The sequence below is a fragment of the Schistocerca cancellata genome, chromosome 2, assembly GCF_023864275.1.
Source record: "Schistocerca cancellata isolate TAMUIC-IGC-003103 chromosome 2, iqSchCanc2.1, whole genome shotgun sequence".
NCBI lineage: Eukaryota > Metazoa > Arthropoda > Insecta > Orthoptera > Acrididae > Schistocerca > Schistocerca cancellata.
In genome coordinates, this window is record NC_064627.1 from 132,801,867 (window position 1) to 132,822,157 (window position 20,291).

General features: G+C 42.0%; 1 protein-coding gene and 1 long non-coding RNA gene across 2 annotated transcripts in view; one reads left to right on the plus strand and one right to left on the minus strand.

Moving 5' to 3' along the window:
* Positions 1-3,865: 3,865 nt before the first annotated feature.
* Positions 3,866-13,047, minus strand: LOC126161390 (hexamerin-like). The gene is made up of 10 exons (XM_049917170.1): positions 12,889-13,047; positions 10,283-10,416; positions 10,035-10,193; positions 9,100-9,277; positions 6,967-7,274; positions 6,726-6,884; positions 6,476-6,640; positions 6,267-6,395; positions 5,863-6,178; positions 3,866-4,380 (listed from the first exon to the last, which is right to left on the minus strand). The coding sequence occupies exons 1-10, from the start codon at positions 12,962-12,964 to the stop codon at positions 3,983-3,985; spliced, it is 2,022 nt and encodes a 673-aa protein (XP_049773127.1). The 5' UTR covers positions 12,965-13,047; the 3' UTR covers positions 3,866-3,982.
* The window catches only part of LOC126161395 (uncharacterized), a 96,078-nt gene continuing 82,714 nt past the window's right edge, over positions 6,928-20,291 (plus strand). The window contains exon 1 of the long non-coding RNA XR_007534907.1: positions 6,928-7,029. This is a non-coding gene — a long non-coding RNA (uncharacterized LOC126161395). The remainder of the gene's footprint in view (positions 7,030-20,291) is intronic.

Here is a 20,291-nt window from a genome sequence, read left to right on the forward strand (position 1 = left end):
TTTCTAGCCTCAAGCCCATATTCTCCTGTAACCTTTTTTTTTTCTACTCTTCCCCTACAACTGCATTCCAGTCCCCCAAGATGAATAGATTTTCACACACCTTTACGTACTGTATTACCCTTTCAATATCCTCATTCACATTCTCTATCTTTTCATCATCAGCTTGCGACGTCCGTATGTATACCTGAACGATCGTTGTCCATTTGTTTGTTTTCAATTCTGGTTACAACAACCCTATAACTCAACTGTTCACAGTAACACACTCTCTGCCCTACCTTCCTATTCATAACGAATGCTACTCCCGTTATACCATTTTCTGCTGCTGTTGATGGTACCTTATACTCATCTGACCAGATATCCTTGTCTTCTTTCCACTTCACTTCACTGACCCCTACTATATCTAGATTGAGCCTCTGCATTTCCCTCTTCAGAATTTCTAGTTTTCCTACCACGTTCAAGCATGTTACATTCCACGCCCTCACTCGTAGAACGTTATCCTTTCACTGATTAGTCATTTTTTTTCTCATGGTAACCTCCCTCTTGGCAGTCCCCTCCCGTAGATCCGAATGGGGGACTATTCTGGAATCTTTTGCCAAAGGAAAGATCTTCATTACACTTCTTCAATTATAGGCCACATTTCCTGTAAATACACGTTACTTGTCTTTAATGCCGTGCTTTCCATTATCTTCTGCATCCTCAAGCCGTTGATCATTGCTGATCGTTCCGCCTTTAGGGGCAGTTTCAAACCCCTAGGACAAGGCAGTGCCCTGAACCTCTGTCTGCTCCTCCGCCCTCTGTGACAAGGCCGTTGGCATAGTGAGGGTGACTTCTTAGGCCGGAAGTCTTCGGCCACTACAGCTGATTATTAACCAAAATTTAAGCAGTGGCGGGATTCGAATCCGGGACCGAAGACTTTTGAGTATGAATCAAAGGCGCTTTCCCTACCTTCATCCATAGTATTTCATTACTTAGTGAGGTTGGCAAGGTAGCTGTAGACAGATGGACGCCACATGGGTGGTTTCTTGGCTAATTTTTCCTGTGATTATTGATTAATTATACTGGGCAGCAATGAAAATGTTTCGGGCTTAAAAATAGTAAATTTACATGTATTTCCATCTGCTGAATTCAAAAACCACCATAAAAGTGACCGTTTAGTTCTAGTTTTGAAGATAAAGTGACATTTCATTTTGTAGTGTGAAGATTTTAAATTCGGGAGAACTCTTTTTTTCTTTTTATTGGGAGTTGGCACACCTGTGAAATAACAAAATACCAATGCTATTCAGCTGTTTGTAAGTCATAAACATAGATGCTGTCGCTATGACTGTGGATTACATGTACTTTCTACTCAAATTAATGCAAAATTTCTGGTTCGTGAATGCTTTTTTTAGTGTAAAATTTGTAAAAATTCCACGAAAATGTGTAAATATGGTGAATAACTTTTGTTATATTTGTGGTGAAATAACATTTTCCTCACAGAAACGCAATCTGATGCCTCTTGTAAAGACTGCCTATCAGTATTATTTCGGTATGAAAGTAGAGGACCAGGATAAATCTTGGGCTCCACACATATGTTGATACGCATGTTCAGTTACACTGCAAGGATGGCTGAAAAAGAAGATAATTATGTATGGCTTTCGCTGTGCCTATGATTTGGCAGTAGCCTACAAACGATACAGATGACTGCTATTTCTGCCTGACTCCACCTATAAAGGCGGAATTGTCTACGAAGAAAAGAAGAACAGTTCAGTACCCGAATCTTCCATCTGCTATTCGACCCATTCCACATTCGGATAGTTTACCAGTTCCTACTCCACCCGAAAATTGTGTGTCTGAAGTAGAGAATGAAGACAGTGTGGAACAAGAAGAACCAAACAAGCCGTCCACATCCCATGACCCTGATTTTGAGGGAAAAGATGATAAACCGCACAGACTGAGTCAAGCGGAATTGAGTGATCTCATTAGAGACCTTGGCCTGTCAAAGGAGAATGCAGAAATTCTTGGGTCTCGACTACAGCAATGGAATCATCTCCAAAGTGATGTGAGGATCTCACAGTACAGAAAATCTGACATGGAACTGCTTCCCTTTTTTGAGAAGAAAAATAATCTTGTTGTTTGCTGCGACATTAATGGCTTGATGAAATCTCTGAATTTGAACCATGATCCAACTGAATGGAGGCTATTCATGGACTCCTCCAAGCTTAGTTTGAAAACTGTGTTACTTCACAATGGGAAGTTTCTTTCATCTATTCCTGTTGGTGATGTTGTTCACATGAGGGAGACATATGCAAATATGGCAGCTCTCTTGGACTCAATTAAATATCATGAAGACAAATGGAAAATCTGTGGTGATCTAAAAGTCATTGCCATATTCTTAGGAATGCAACTGGGTTACAAAAAGCATTGCTGTTTCTTATGTATGTGGGACAGTAGAGATAGCAAATTGCATTATATAAAGAAGACTGGCCTGCAAGAAATCTTCACCCTATCGAGAAAAATGTCGTTGCCAAGCCTCTTGTGGACCCAAAAGACGTTCTTCTTCCACCCCTGCATATCAAGCTGGGTTTGATGAAAAACTTTGTCAAAGCTATGAAGCTAGAAGGACGGGCCTTTAAGTACGTAAGAGAGAAATTTTCGAAATCAAGTGATGCAAAAGTTAAGGAAGGCATTTTTGTCGGACCACGAATAACAGAATTTGTAAAGGATCCTGCATTTGAGCAAGTTTTGGAGGGGAAAGAAAAGGAAACTTGGGAAGCCTTCAAGGGTGTTGTTTATGGATTTTTAGGCAACAAAAGAGATGACAACTACAAGCATTTGGTGACAGTGCTCCTGCAAAAATACCTTAACCTTGGATGCAACATGTCCCTTAAGTTCCATTGTCTCCACTGCCGCCTAGACTTTTTCCCTCCTAGTTGTGGAGCTGTTAGTGATGAACATGGTGAGAGATTCCATCAGGATATTTCTGTTATGGAACAGATATCAGGGTCGTTGGAATGAAGTAATGCTTGCGGATTACTGTTGGTCTTTGTGTAGGAATTCTGCGGAACTCCATTACAAGAGGCAAGATAAAAGAGGACGAAGTCACTAGGGCACACATGATTCTCTTCAGACACGACCATCTGCGAAGTATTTTTCCAGCAATTTAGAACTCTTAGCATGTAATTACCAGTTTAAAAAATCAGATGCACTTTCATTGTTGTTAGCATGTATGTAATTAAAATGTATCCTTTTCTCTCAATCCGTTAATATGTAATACTTCCACCTTGTGTATATCATAGAAACTAGAGCTAATAAAAATTTTTCATTGTCACATTCAAAAATAATTTTTTTGTTGCCCAGTGTTATTAGATTAATTCAAATATGTTGCCTTCTATGTAGATTCTTAACTCTCTGTTGGGCGACCAACACCCGTCACCTGAATCGGATGGTAGTTATCTGTCTTGGATGAAGCCAATGTCATCCAACCAACACTTCTGTGTGAGGTGCCCATTTTTGTCTGTTGTATTACGGTTCTGTACAGCAATCCATTTCATTCGGATTTCCTTTCTTGTAATGAGTATATGTGATTTTTGCTGTTAGGATCTTTATTAAACATGTTTATGTGTCAGACGATGTCAGTTTTAATTATGAAAAATTTCTAGTGATTTTCAGCTCTGCGCATGATTTCTGCTCTCGTCGAGGCCTAAAGCACTGTTTAACCCCCGTGTCCTGCAGAAGATAGCCACGGCTTGTTCACCCCATGTTCGTGCTGGGTTTACTTCCTCTGTCTCCCTCAGTCCCTTCTGCCAATTGGCCAACTTACAGTTATCACACAGTACATTCTTCTCCTTGGTAGTGAGTGAGAACATAAAAGAACAAAGACACAGTGTTTTAGGTTCAAGTTTTTATTTTTTGCGAAAAAGTAAAAAAGACATGTAAAAGAGCGAGTGACAGTCGATGAGCAAGTAGGTCAGTCTGATGGAGATGCTCGAGGAACTCTGCCAGTTCAGGCGGTGGTGTTGATGTCCTCCTCTCGGCGGTGCACGACGAACGTCTCGTCGAAGTGCGCGTTGGGCACGTCGAACTCGAACTCGACGACGCGCCTGTCGAACGGGAATCCGGCGGGGTGGTTGTCGCCTTTCTCCAGGATGGGGTGCTTCTCCTCCGAGACGGCGGGGGTGACGATGGCGAAGACGCTGAGCGGCAGACCGCTTCGGGTCCCGCGGGGCAGCGCCAGTCGCTGGGGGAAGCCGAAGTGGGAGCGGAACTCGTCCAGGAAGAACTTGCCCTCGCCCTTGATGGCGGCGATGGTCGACTGGTGCAGGTCAGAGTAGCTCGGCGCCTCCTTGCCGTACAGCGAGAAGTCTCGGGAGCTGCGCTTGATGTCGTTCTCACCAACGGACACTGCAAAAGGCGAAGTATACGATCAGCACCAGTTATCAACTGATTCTAATAGTGCAAGCTTCATGTCATTGGCTTTCGGGAGGAAACTATTGAGCCATCTCATTAACAGACTATAAATTACGAGGATATGAACGTATGGACAACAGCCTCTCAGCAGAGAAAATCTCTGAGCCAGCCAGGAATCGACCACAGGCCCCTTCGCATGGCGATCCGCAATGCTGCAACGCTAAATGCACAGCTACCGATGTGGACTAGAGCATGCATCGTCTAAGAGTAAATTTTACTGTGTTGGCCCCACTAGGCAGGAAACTGCACTGGATGCCCATTGCTGCAGAGTGTTGTGACGTAAGGGCCAAACATTTCCTATTCTTTCGGGGTGTTCAGGTAGAAAGTGGGACTAGCTGAAGCATTCGGTTTAATTTTGACTACTACGAACCAAAAATGTCACTTTTCTACCTAAACTAAACCTTTGCCTACAATACAGATCACTAGGTCAATTCGTCGTACAATTCGTTTGCACTTCGTTGACTACGCTAACTCACAACGAAGCTGTCTCCTTACAGCTTTATCTACACCTCGGTACATCCTACTGAGCAATCTACCACCACAACCTGCATTGCAAAAAATAATATACAAGGTGTCATGCGCAATGCTAATGGCCTTGCTGCAGTGGTAACAGTGGTTCCCGTCAGATCACCAAAGTTAAGCACTGTCGGGCTGGAATAGCACTTCAATGGCCAGCCAAGCGCTGTTGGCGATCACGGTGCACTCAGCCGTTGTGAGACAAAATGAGGAGCTACTTAACTGAGAAGTAGCGGCTCCAGTGTCGTAAACTGACATTGGGCTGGTAGAGCAGTGTGCTGACCACATGCCCCTTCTTTTGTGCATCCAGTGACGCCTATGGGCTAAGAATAACACGGCGGCCAGTCCATTCTGTAGGGGCTTGATGGACTTTTTGGGCAGAGTTTTTCTGACATACACAACATTTCATGTATTATACAGGGAGTGACAATTATAAGTGCAGATATTTTGATATGTGGCAATTTAATACCTACACACATCTGTGAGTCGCTTTTTTTCTATGTGTCAAACCTTACGACCAGAGATTTTCTGCAAGATGGTAACTGCCCCACTAAGTAGGCCATACCTACCAGTATAGACTAACGGTTCTGTGTCGATGCATCCACACTTAAACACATGCCCTGCTGATCAGAGGAAAATTAGCATTAGTAGCCTGCTCATGCCTCATATGCCTGGAGGCACTAACTAACGTGCAAACATACCAATTGTTAATAGCTACAGCTATTTGTCTGCAAATGATGTTAATACTGAGTCACTGTCCTCAGTATGCGACGAGGATCACATCTACTACTGGTAAGCCACCGAAAACAATTTTATCTAATCTGGCACTATCTTTGGTAGTTCTGCTTAAAAGTAATACAGATTCATTAGCCAGTAAGAACTATTCCCCTCATCACTTACGCTTCTGGTTGAAGATGTCCAGGAGAACGTAGTACTGCTTCCTCTCCTCCAGGCTGAGCTCGCGGCCGAGGGCGTCGTACTTGGGACCAATGAAGACACGGACGACGGAGTCGACTTCCTTGTCGCTCTTAACCTTGATGTGGTAGAAGAACGGCTTGTGGTTCAGGCGACCCTGGCGAACCACAAATTTGTACTTTTCACCGTCTTCAGGCTTGGAGAAGGTCAGAGCGTTGCTGATGTCAAAGTCGAAGCTGTCGAAGTATGTGACGAGTTTGTCGAAGGTGATATCTTCAACGGTTACGCCTGGCAGGAGCAGCTGAAATAGAAGATTCAGTTTAGTTCACGACTAATGTAGTACTCTACGAGAAAAGGTATATTTTTATATCAGAGGTTTCATTACTTACCTCCTCGTGAGTGTAAGGCTTCAGAAGGTTCTTGTAGTGGTAGAAGATGGAAAGAACGCGCTTCGCGATCCTGTAGAAGAGTGGGTCCCTCAGCTGGGTTTCTGGTAGTTCAAGGACGCTAGCAGGAACCTAAAACAGAAGTAAGTATGTACTCTCGCATCCAAATGACACCAGTGTAACGTCAGAGAGTGGACATCATGCGAACATACTCCGTATTTGTGAACAGGGTCGACAATGTGGCCGAAGAGGGAGATGAGGTTCCTGAAGTATGCGCCGTAGTACTCCCAGTTGATGTTCTCGTAGTTGCCCTCGACGATGTTTCCAAGGATGTTGGTGAGGTCCTTCTCTCTCAGGTTGTACTTCTCGTAGTTGTACTGTTGTTTTAGAAACATAAGCATTAATGATGGCCGCCTTTTGTATGAAGTCGTATTAGAGACAAATCTGCGAGGACACACTTACGCCTGACAGGTAGCCGTAGTCGATTCCGTCGCGGATCCTCCTCTCGTAGTTCTTGATCTCTTCAACGTACAGGATGTCGACGTTGCGGGGGAAGACTCCCTCTGGGCGCGCTGGGGCTTCGAGTCCGTTCTGCAGCCTCAGCTCAGGGTAGTAGCCGACCTGCAAACGTAATACATAATTTAGTGTCGTCGTCGGACGGTGGGTCCCTCACTATCGCTGCAGTAAAGTGAAACGGACGTACCAGCACAGGGTGGTTGTAGTCGATGGCCTTGACGTCAGGCAAGTTGTTGGACAGCCTCTCCAGGTAGTAGCGAGCCAGGAGCTGCTGCAGGACGAAGAAGAAACTCTCGCCGCGGTACTTGTACTCGGGAAGGCTGTAGTTGGCGGGGTTCAGCCAGAAGGGGTACTTGTAGCTCAGGTATGCGTAGAAGGAGTTGAGGCCGACGTCTTCGGTAAAGTAGGAAACCAGCTGCTCGGGGTTTCTCGGCACGGGGTAGCCGCTGTGGTTGGAGTAGAATATGTAAGGAGCCTCCTTAGAGCTGACTTGACCTGCAGAACGGAACACGTAATTTTGATTAGCGATTGTGTGATATAACATTTTGCTATAACTGGCAGCTACTTGCTGAGATTGAGTGTGGGTTTTAATTACCGTATGGCAGCGAAATTCGGTAGATATGCTTACGCATTAATTTTGAACCTATTTACGCTGGAGGAAAACGTAGTCCCAATTATGGGCATTAGCAAAAGTTAATAATAAAATCGACATTAAGTCTTTCTCAGTTTGTGGTCTTTTCTACCCTTGTCTCATTCCTAATCTATTACAAGAAACTTTTCTACACGACTTTCTTGCATTCATAGCACCAGATTCGCACCTGGTGGATAAAGCTGGAACTATTATTTTCCTGTGTAAATAGGTTCCGCATTAACTCATTAGAGTATGTACGATATCTCGTTGCCATACGACAGTAAAAACGCACACTGGACCTGTTTGAGTAACTTCTCTTTAATTGTAACCACTCGGTATATGTTTACCTCATATACTCTTTGTTACGAAGGAGCTACAAGTTCAACAGTTTCATGTAAACGGCAGCAATTATTCCAGTCAATTATAAGTCACCCCATATAAAACAATATAACTTCTCCGAATACGTGACCATGCGATTTTGTTGTTATATAGAGCAAAGGCTTGGGCACTTCATTTTATTACATTTGCATCAATACATGTTCATCATCATGATGAAAGTCTGATCGTTGATTTATACAACAACGTGATTACGCAATCACATCCATTGAAAAGCCTATTTTAGCTACAAGGGGCTTCGCTGCTCATGAAGCATTAACGATCTTTAGCGCTGTTGGGAAGTGTAACGGTGGTTGAGAGGGAAGTGAAGACCAAAGGGTACTTGTAGCACACGTGGGCGCAGGAGGAGTTTAGTGGATGTATTGAGCATGTTGTGAAGAACAGGAAGAAGAAATTTAGAAACACATTTAAAATGCAGGGAGAAATGACGAAAATTGTGAGGTATACTGTTAACGTATAACTTTTTGTAAGACACGTCAACTGGCTTGGAATGGATAGTGTTTTGAAACGATCTTATAAGACCAAGAACAACAAAAATAAAACAACGGTAATGGTATGTGGTCAATTACAGAAGTCGATGTTGAGAGATCTACATAACGAAAGGAGACACTAAAAGAAAGTAGATGATTTGTGCTATTTCGGCTTCAAAGTTGTTGATAATACGGGAAGGAGGGAGCATAGATAATGCTGACAGAAACAGCGAGAGAAGCGTTTCTGAAACGTATTTCTTTGGGGCGTAGTTTTTTACTGGAGTGTACTGTGGACTGTAAAGAGGTCGCACAAGAAGAGAATGCTGAGTATTAGATTGACAGATCGAATATGGGAGAAATAAAATTTCTGGCCAGAACTCGACTAAAAGAGTGAATCAGTTGGTAGGGTGGAGGGGAATGTTAGGGAGGGGAGGGAGAAGAATTAAAAATTGTAGAGTGAGACGCAGGTTCATATGGATGTAGGTTGCAAAATAGAGAGGCTTGCAGAGGACAGAGTAGCATGGAGAGGTGCATCGAACCTGTCATCGGATGGAAGACCACCAACACGATACCAAGGACAACAACAACATGAGTCCGATACGGGCAATTATGTGCTCAACAAACCAGTGGATAAGTATTTACTTACGATTCTTAGACGTAGTATACATTAAGAATCCGTCTGACATTCAGCCACTGCTGAGGTGGGTACCATCGATTGTTGTACAGAAAATATTTTTATTATAGCCAACCTGGTTGTCGATTTACTTTTCACAGTGATAGTGGTTCCGGCAATGACACGTGCGCGTAGTTTGTTTGTACAAACCTTGCAGGCGTGCGTCATATGCCTTCTGGATGACCTCTGCGTTGACGAAGAGCTGTGGGTAGATCTCGTAGGGAGCTGGCAGCGTGACATCCTTGGTATCCTCGCGATGCAGCACAGCGACAGTGAATGAGTAGACGAACAGTGCCTCGTTCAGGTGCTCCCGCGCCCAAATGGCCGTCTGGAATCAAAAGGACACTCGTTATACAGAGGAATGTTTCGGGGAGCTGCAGTGCTAACTACGACTTACTTCCTAGTGTCCAGACGAAGGTGAAAATTTAGATGAAGACACAATCGACCAGTATCTTCGTGCACAATCTAACTTTACACAGCGCATTCCTTCATAACGATGTAACCAATGCCTGGAATATAAATGAGTCTCCTCAGGAACGCAAAGTCCTAATTTCTGCGGATTATTTGTGAGTTTCATGCAGTTTGATGTGAAGTAGGCGGATTTAGGACAGATTTGCCAATGACAATTTTGATGTCTTAGTTGTAAAAAATTATGTATGATCTTCCTCCCAATGCTAACAGAAGATACTTCGTTTGCTCTGGATTCATCAAGAACTTTGAGATCTGTGGAATTTGATTTGGGTGAACGTCCCAGATGTTTTGGCATCTTTATGAGGACTGCCTATGTTGGAGAACCAGATGGAAGACATTATACACATTGTGAGCTGAACATGCCTTGAATGTTTCCCACTTATTATAGTTGGACATAGTGGTGAACGGATATTACTCGATAAGCTGCTTCACGTTGGTGTTACGCAAATAAGCCGAAGAAAAAATTGCCAACGAAAAAAATTGAAGGTATGTTATTATTTGCAAATACATTGGTATGATCAAAAATTAAGAGAAACGTTTGCTAATAACTTGCCGGTTCAACGCAAAATGAAAAAATCAAAACTGAGTAGTATTTTGTGTCGTAGCGCACGTACCTTGATGAACGTCTCAAAGTCCTTGGCGAAGTAGAACAGCTCAAACACTGCCCGGGCCTGGTAGTAGTGCTTCTGGTAGTAGATGGAGAACACTTCCCCTTTGGGCAGGAAGCCAACGTCGACGTAGTACTTCCAGAAAACTTCGACCTTCTCCTTGAACTGTAAAGATAAAAAAAAACGAAAGTTCGCTATAGTTGTCTGGCCGTCCAAGAAATCGGATCCGGGTTTGTAACGTCACGTATTTATACCTGGTAGTTGTCGACATGTTCAATAGGTTTGTAGGTCTTTGCAATTTCCTGTTCTTCTTTGATGAGTGATGGCTGCTGTACGTGGTAGAAGAGCGCCAAAATCTTGTTCTGTTTCTCCAGAAGTTCCTTACCGGCTGGAATAACAATTAACAAAAAAATTATATACAATAGGAATCATTCAGGTGCTGAGATCACAAGAAAATTGTTATAGCGGATATTGCAGGATTTTTACGTTTTGTTCTTGGAAGATTTACGTTCGCATTATTCACGAAAGGGACTAATACTAATGCCTCCCTATTATACATTATACAGGGTGTTACAAAAAGGTACGGCCAAACTTTCAGGAAACATTCCTCACACACAAAGAAAGAAAATATGTTATGTGGACATGTGTCCGCAAACGCTTACTTTCCATGTTAGAGCTCATTTTATTACTTCTCTTCAAATCACATTAATCATGGAATGGAAACACACAGCAACAGAACGTAACAGCGTAACTTCAAACACTTTGTTACAGGAAATGTTCAAAATGTCCTCCGTTAGCGAGGATACATGCATCTACCCTCCGTCGCATGGAATCCCTGATGCGCTGATGCAGCCCTGGAGAATGGCGTATTGTATCACAGCCGTCAACAATACGAGCACGAAGAGTCTCTACATTTGGTACCGGGGTTGCGTAGACAAGAGCTTTCAAATGCCCCCATAAATGAAAGTCAAGAAGGTTGAGGTCAGGAGAGCGTGGAGGCCATGGAATTGGTCCGCCTCTACCAATCCATCGGTCAGCGAATCTGTTGTTCAGAAGCGTACAAACACTTCGACTGAAATGTGCAGGAACTCCATCGCGCGTGAACCACATGTTGTGTCGTACTTGTAAAGGCACATGTTCTAGCAGCACAGGTAGAGTATACCGTATAAAATCATGATAACGTGCTCCATTGAGCGTAGGTGGACGAAACTAAAATGAGCTCTAACATGGAAATTAAGTGTTTCCGGACACATGCCCACATAACATCTTTTCTTTATTTGTGTGTGAGGAATGTTTCCTGAAAGTTTGGCAGTACCTTTTTGTAACACCCTGTATTGGCAGCAGGATTTAGGAGTGTATTGGCAGAACGCTTGGAAGATGCATAAGGGCTACGAGAGAAAGCGTGCACTACGCTTGTCCGCTCACTGCTAGAGCATTGCTGTGCTGTATGGGATCCTTACCCGATAGGGTTGACGGAGGACATTGAAAAATCCAAAGAAGGACAGCTCGTTTTGTAATATCCCGAAACAGGGGCGAATGTGTCACGAATATATTACGAGAGCTGGACTGGCAATCATTAGCACGAAGTGTTTTTCGTTGCGGGTTGTTTTCACGAAATATCCGTCAACAGCTTTCTCCTCTGAACGCGTCCTCCTGCTTAGCTGCGTGGCTACTTGCTTGCCTCCCATGTAGCGGGCCTGAGTTCTATTCCCGTCCGGTTTAGGGAACTCCGCCCGTGGACTGGCTGTTGTGTTGTCCTCATCGTCATTTCATCCTCATCACCGTCACGCCATTGGCCAACCGTGGCGTCGACTACAATAAGACTTACGTTTTGAGGCGAACTTCCCCGATTGGGCCTTCCAGCCAACAATGCCATACTATCATTTCATTTTTTCCTCTGAAGGCGAAAATAGGTTATTGCTGCCTACCTTGTGTAGGGAGATATGATAATCGAAATAAAATAAGAGAAATCGGAGCTCCTACGGAAAGATTTAGACGTTAGAGAGTGGAACGGTTCAGAATAACCCTCCGTCAGGCTCTCATGCGCCTATACGGCGACACACACAATGAGAGGTCCAGTATTCGTCTACATGCGTTCTCTGCAAGCTGCCTAATGCATGTGTATGTGGCGCAGGGTACTTCTTCTCCCATCGTCAATAGCCTAATACGTCCGTTTTAGCTATACTCTCTCCAATTTTCTCGTCCTGATCTTTTGCGATTCATATGTGCCACGAAGTAATATGTTTCCCGCCTCGTTTTCAAACACACGTTCTCAGAATAGCAAAAGGAAATTTTTCCATAATACGTAACGCAAAATCGGCCATGAAGGGTTGATTTTTCCCTAATTGAGTTAACCAGTACTTACTCTGGTGGTAGTGCTAAACACTCTACACGCTTACTCAAGAGTCGCTTCAACAATTACGTAGAGGCTGGTAAGAGTGAGAGACTGTGAACAAGTAGCAGAGTGACGACGTATGGGGAAAGTATAGTCCGCTCACAACGACTCGAAGGAATTCGTAGGGCGAAGTGGGGTACGGAGAAATCAAGCTCCACCCACCGATTCCAAGCACGTCTGAAGCCGTGGGTGGATAGGAAGTGCGGGGGGAAAACCTTCTCTACAATCACGCAGTGCTGGTGGTATTACGTATGTGCTGACTCGTTTCGCACGACAATCGCCTCGTAACGTCTACAGTACACATGGCTACTGTATATTAGATCGCCAATTTTGGCACCATATGGACACTAGAGCATTAGCGGGCTGGCGATACCTGAGTTCTACCGACTTCTGGCTTCCCAGAATTCGGCTGGCATGGTTAAAATCACTGAGAACAAATAGTGGTAGGAAGAGCGCCCGACTTACCCTCGCTGTGCGGTACAACCGCGGCGGCCGCAAGGGCTGCCAACAGTGACAGGACGACAACGGTCGCAGTCCTCATGTTGCTCGCAGAGGAAGTACGAATTGTGTGCCGGCGGGCGGGCTTCTTATAGCGGATGAGGTGTGCGATAAGCTGGCGTATCTGCGCACTTGGTGGGGCAGGCAGCGACCCCGCGACCTGCCAACGGTAAAACGCCCGAAGATACGGCTTATGTAACAATCGACATTACAGTTCCCTGCCCCCTGCTATCGCTCGTGGTAGCCCAGTGGTCAGGATACAGACTGGCTTCACAGAGGAGCGGGGTTAAAATCCCAACAAGATCATCTAGCTTCCATCTCACAGACTTTAGCAGCGTTACAGTAGGATCCAGACGCAAAGACAAGCAGAGTTGTTACTTTTTCCATACAATACTAGTGTTATAGGTATCGCATTATGCAGAAGACATTGTTAATAGCGGTTTTCCATTAAATTATTGAGTGATTCTCTGAAAATGGCTCCCGCTTAATTTTGAGAAAAAGCTCTACAATCGTGTTCTGTTGTTGTGGTCTTCAACCCAGAGACTGGTTTGATGCAGCTCTCTGCGCTACTTTATCCTGTGCAAGCGTCTGCGTCTGAAACTTACACCTTTCGGAATCTACTTATCGTATTCATCAATTAGTCTCCCTCTTCCATTTTTACCATCCGCCCTTCCCTCCAGTCATAAATTCGTGATCCGTTGATGCCTCGGAACGTTTCCTGCCAACCGACCGTTTCTTCTTGTCAAGTTGTGTTACAAAGTCATCTTCTTCCCAATTGCATTCAGTACCTCCTCATTAGTTTTGTGATATAGCCATCCAATCTTGAGCATTCTTTTGTGTTTACTAATGCATAGCAACTATGACTACTAAACGGGTACATAGTAATATCGGTATTAGGTAGGTAACCAACTCTGCTATGCATTTGGTTTTTCATTAGTAGCCTGTGGTGACCATTGAACCTATGCATTTATCAATGCCAGTAGGTGTTTGTCATTGTCTGAAGTGGCGTACACTGACTACGTGGGTAAAATTACAGACTGTATGATACCGAATGAAACTATGTGGTTCCAGAGGCGTTATAAAGTCTCAAACATGCATGACGTATATACTGGGTGTTTCTTTAAGGGCATGAAGAAATGTAACAGGACGCACAGAATGCTCCACTGAACAGTTTTAGGTAGGGAACTTGGCGTCAGAGAAGCCAGCTTAAGGAGATATGGAAGTAAACTTGTCTACCGCTTTGTCTAGCACTACTTTTTTCCAGCTTATTTACAACTAACATGCGTACAGGTTTACACGTACTTTGCTGCTGATTTACATGTACACTCTTTATTTGCTGCAAAGAGACAAGGAGGACGAGCCTGATTACCAGGAAGTCGTGATACAGGTTTTGATTGCTTCATTTCCCATAAGGTGGCTCTGTTGTATCGTATTTATGTTTTCCTATGACAGGGTGTGCTATGAATCAATGACAGACCCTTTTTATTACTCACTGCTATTCAGAGACGTGCAGTATACTACGATGGAGCAGTACTGTCACAGTATCTCCACGCTGCTGGGTTGGAAGGGGAGGTCTAATTCCATGGCCTGCGAGATGACCTTACCTGCATCCCTTTGGTTATTTCCTATGGGAATATGTAAAGCCACTTGTGTACGAGATCCTAGTTGATACGAAGATGCGGTTAGTTGCCAGAATTGTAGCTGCCTATGATGTTATTCGCAACACGCCAGGCATATGTATCGGCGTGCGTTAGGAACTTGTTCGCCGATGTCCCTAAACGCTACTTCCATCTGTTCATCTCCTCTTTCAGAATTAATTGTTCCTCAATATATAATACACTTTTGGCCAAACTTTTTTTATAGCTTCTCAATACACATCTTCCCAGTTCATCACAACTCATTCTTTTATGTCGCCTACCCCCTCTTAAACATATTTAATTCTACTGAGCTCAGATACATAAACTAGAGAACGAGGCAATGCAGCAGCACAAAACAGTTGACACAAACAGAAATGACAAAAAAATGCAAATTGGCAAAGCAAGCAGCAGTATATCTAAATTAGCAAAGCAAATGCAACATTACAACTAATGTAAGGCAATATGCAGCTAGCAAGAAAAATAGATCAGTGGTAAGACTGGCTTATAAGAGTAGTACAAAGTAAAATTCAGTAGGACAATGCCTCGCAAATAGTAGCACCAAATGCAATAACTTATACCTAAACATGACAAAGCACAAGCAGAAAAAAATATTACAGTAAAGATAGCAATGTAGATAAGGGAACGTCTATTTACCTATTACTGTGTATGTCACGTCTTAACACTAAAGTGATGCACCACAACAACCTATTCTACCAAAAAAAGAAAAAAATACCAAGTCCTTGGAAAGGAAATTATGTATACAGTTCCTATTATCAATCACTTCACCTTTCGTTTCCTAGTGCTCCTTTTTTAAAAGAATGTAGAGCATAAAATTATTATTTAATAGATGTGTGGAAAGAAAGTCTAAAACCAATGCTACAGCGCAACTATAAACTTGATACCAAATAAAATAAATATGTACAAGGCACAGTATGAAAATGTCATTCAATAGCCACATAGCATTTCATAAGTCAGTAGAAGTTCTCTCAACTCTCATAGGAAGACACTTGCCATAATCAGGTGTGTAGTCATAAAAATATTTCACATCACTTCGTAAGCATTTCAGTAAATAGCACAAAGTATGAGCTCCGCAGTGTAATCATATGTTTCCAAGTAATATCGTGTTGTGTTTGTGATGCGTTCTGTGAAGAAATGTCAGTAACGAGGTCAACCGCCTCTCTTTTCTACGTACATGCGAGCGCTTACGAAGGTGGAGGTAGTTCCAAAGCGACTACGGTGACTCAAGGAAAGTTAAAAGTCCACACAACAATAAGTAAATTTCAAAGCAAGTAGCACGCAGCCCAGTTCAGTGTTACATGAAGGTCACATACACACTTAACCGAAACATTTACAACAGCAGTCTCAGGTGTACTGGCAGCTTTATACCAATAAAAAAATTCACAAGTTGAAAATTACGTTAGAATTGTATAGAAACTAAATTTCATGAGTGATAGTGTCCAAAAATTTCCATCGCCATTGTGGTACTGTCATTAACGTATATATTCACATCCCATAACTCTTCAAGTACGATTCTATAGTAACATCTCATAACATATCAATCACATCTCAGAATCATCGTAGCTTCCTCCAATAATCTCAAAACCTCTAAAAGAATTCTCTCTGCTCGCTTCAGTAGAGTCATCTACGTCAAATGTATTTCTAAAATCATGATCGAATACAACATACATCACTCAGATCTCCCGTAGTATCACAGTGCTTCCTAAAGTAAATGTGAAAATTTCCCAAAATAAAGAAAAAGTACAATTTTATAAGTGTGAAGAAATCTAACTGTGTAGTTACATAAATCTATGTCAGTGACATAGTAAAGAAAATGTTTGTCTCTCTCTCAGTTAAATGATCAGACAGCTGTGTAATTCTGAGTTAGAGAAATATGGTACCGATGTCTAAAACTGTATAAGCAAATACCATATTAGCTAGGGCTCCTTGCGCATGCCACATGCATGGTACACAAAGTAAGCATGTACCCCCCTGAGGGTTAATGTCATTATACCCTCAGATGTTACAGATAACAACAACGGAAAAAAACGTATCGCCGAAAACCTTCTCTGTATCATAATAGTTATAAAATATTTCTAAAAATATTCCAAGTACGAAAAATAATCACTCAAATTCGGTTAATGTATTACTAAACTTTGCGTCTTGCTGTAAGAGCATTTCTGTCATTGGCTAACGGTAAAAACGGTCCAAGTGTCGAAGTTATCGTCGTTCATAAACAAAGTTCTCCAGAAGTCAATGTACTTACCTTGTCATATACAAAAGTAGAAATGCTATGCGTATAGATGTCGTAGTTATTACGTACATAACCGTGACGAAGAAAGTACTGTACTGTAGTGTATTGTTGTATTACGAAAAATACCTATCTCATTGTAGCTATGTCACAAGATTCATTATCAAAATATCTTTTACTTTTCAGAAGATCGCAGAAAAACTGTGCAGACATAAAACAAATACAGCGCAAAAATAATAATGAAAACTGTGTCACTCATTAGTAGAGTCGTAGTATAATCGTGTAGCTGTCAAACAAATGAAATACTGTGTCGACTGTAACCTCTCAGAAAGTACTTTAAATGCGAAACGTCTTTTCGAGTAAGCCAAAATGTTGCAGTAAAACGTCATTATCAATGTATGTTCCAAAAATGTGGACGTTATAGTTGTGACGTAAACGTGCAACTAACAGCCGCATGTACACACACTACAAGTATGTCGTCTGTTCCCTACAAAAGTGACTTCTTAAAATTTTGGTCTTAATAGGTTCTTGACTTGTTAGTTGACTTCAAAATATTGTTGCATGTTAACAGTTTCTAAGTGTGACAAAGCGTAATTGTAACGTGAAGTAAAACATTTTATACCAAAGACTAAGTTAGAAAGCAAATTATCTCTCAATAAACGGTTTCACACGAGAAATGTGGTGTAGTCCTTTACTTTCCTTAGTACGATGAGTTGCAACTTCAACACAATTATCATGCAGTTTACGTCGGATCCTATAAGGTCCATTATAAGGCAGAAAGAATTTATGACTCAAATGTATCTTCTTATGTGACAATGAATGGGCTTTATTGAAAACTTTCTGACTATATGTACTTTCTTTACATATCTTACCATGTAGTTTTCTCCTTTTGTCTGCTGCAGAATTCATATTTTTAATAGCTAAGTCAAATATATCTTTATGTCGAAGTTTACGTGTATTTGGAAAAGGTACAAGTTCTCTTATTCTGTTCGGTGGTTCCTCATTCTTCAGTTCATTTCATTCAGCACGTTGTGAAATAAATGTATCTGTCCCAATACGGATGCTTCCTGTGATAATAAAGTCTGCAAAGCTTACTGATTGCTTTCATAATCCGTTCAGACGGGTTACAATGTGGTGAGTACAATGAAGTAAAAACAGGTTTGATTTTACGAATTCCAAGTATGCGTGACCAAAAAGTAGATCTGAATTATGGTCCATTATCTGAAATGACTTTGGTAATGCGTCCAACTTCATGTAAGAAATTTTTACCAAAGGCCTTGGATACAGACCGTCCAGTGGCTTTGCATAACGGCGTGAAAGACACAGATTTTGAAGGAAGATCATCAGCGACTGGAACGTACGAAAATCCATTCTGTGTTTTGACTAGGGGTCCCAGAAGATCAACAGCAGCAAGTTCTTTTAATCTAGTAGGAATGATAGGAAACAATGGAGCACGATGTGAGATGGTAGATGGTTTAGCTTTTTGACAAAGTTTACAAACATACAAGACTCTCCTAATTTTCTTTTCCATTTTGTATACTGTTAAAATAACAAGTCATTCGAAGAATATGATAACATTTTCGTGTGCCAAAGTGTGCGTAGCTGAAATGAATGTACCGGACGAGCTTATTAACAACATCGTCAGGATTACAATGTACTCAAAATTTATCATCAACAGTGCAACGTTTGAAGATTATGTTGTTTCCAACCAGACAATAATGACGAATCTGCGGTGTGTCTTTTCGTACCATTTACTGTGGATATCTTCCGAAATCGGATCGTTGCCTTGTTCATAAGCAATGTCTTTCAAAGATGCAGTGATAAAGTTTTCAAAGGCTACTTTTTGAATGTAAGGAATTCCGAAATTTTTCTCAAGGTTAGCTTGTCTGTTGCTTTCCTCAAGGCCAGCTGGCGCACGTGGCTGCCTGCGGTGCGAGTCATTGTCTTTTATCTCTTTGTGGTCACGCATCGTTACTGGGATTTGGAGTTCTAACTTCTACCATTGCAACTTGTGGAGATGGCCCTGCCATGATTGAATCCTGCCAGTTCTGATTAAATTTAGGTCTGTTGTCATGATTATATCGTCTGTCGTCATGTTTGTAGTTTCTTTCTTGTCGCTTCAGTGGTAGAGAATTTCTCACATATTTTCTGTTTCTACGATTGTCTCTGTGTGGCGAAATAAAAATAATTAAATTTATTAATTTTTTGAAAAGAAATAAAAACTTTAACTTTAGAATTTTTGAAAGGTTTTTTTACGGACGGTATTGGCCGGCTTGAATACGGACAAATTCGATGCTGCGTGAAATTTGCCTGTAATACAATTTACAATTCCGATTAATAGTATTTTTGAATTTAGAGTTCTCACCTTAAACGTTGAATTAGTCCTCCTGCCACAATATCAATTCATTAGTCGCCATCGATATTCTTCTCTTTGTTGACCATGCATATTTTCCTAACTCGTCATCGGTTTACTTCACGAGGACAGGGGAAACAAAGGAATACAATGCTATGTCGCTTTAAATAATTCTCGTAAAACTTAGATACTTTTCACTATTTCTTTATTCACAAGACAATAAGACTTGCTATGCTCGTCGCACAAATCGTAAATACTACCAAGATGGCTGCCTTCAAGCACCCAAAATTACGTCCATCCCCTACAAGGTAACAAGAGAGAGTATCCGAACTCCTTCTTGGAGTATGAAACAAAAGAGAATCCAATATGAACATTACAGAGATTATATTCTAGATTCCTCTCAATTTAATCTTTGGCGCAGACTTTAAAGTATTGTATCTCTCTGCGTGGTAATGTGTCATTACAACTTCCCCCTGCTGTATACTGTCACTAGAAAATTTTATTTGGTTTACAGGATACAGTAGTCGACCTCGCAATTGATAGGTTTGGGGTCTTTTATTTACAAACTTCATTTTCACTGTCTCACTCTTATGGCACTGTGAATTCTTTCGTATTACTGAGAGTGTGTCAGTTTTATTTGGAATTCTTATGCTAATATTTACAAACCTTAATCCTAATATACAAACTTTTGATTTATACTGTGAAAGCAACATCATATAGTAAAGTTTATAGAATATAATATACAAAGAATACAACATTATTTACAAATGTTTCCTTCCTCATCAGAGGTGTATTCCTTTCCGTGTTTATTCTGGGGCGGCAAGCTTTGTTCGCTGGCCCCACTGTGGAATATGGGAGGGCGATATGCGCACCTGATTGTTTAATTGTTCGTTTGTGGGCGACGTTGGCTGATTGCGCGCCAGTGTAGTAAATCTCCAGCGTGCGGGTACCGTCTACACTTCAGAACCTCAGTATGCGTGTGCCTTCTGTAGCTCCCTCCAGTACTTTGACCGGATATGTCATTTTAATATGTTCCCCGAAGAACACACCACTCTATGGCCTAGGAGGGGGACGGTCCGGTAGATGCACATCCAGGTAAGAAGCGTGCCATGTCAAACTTGTATGGCATTGT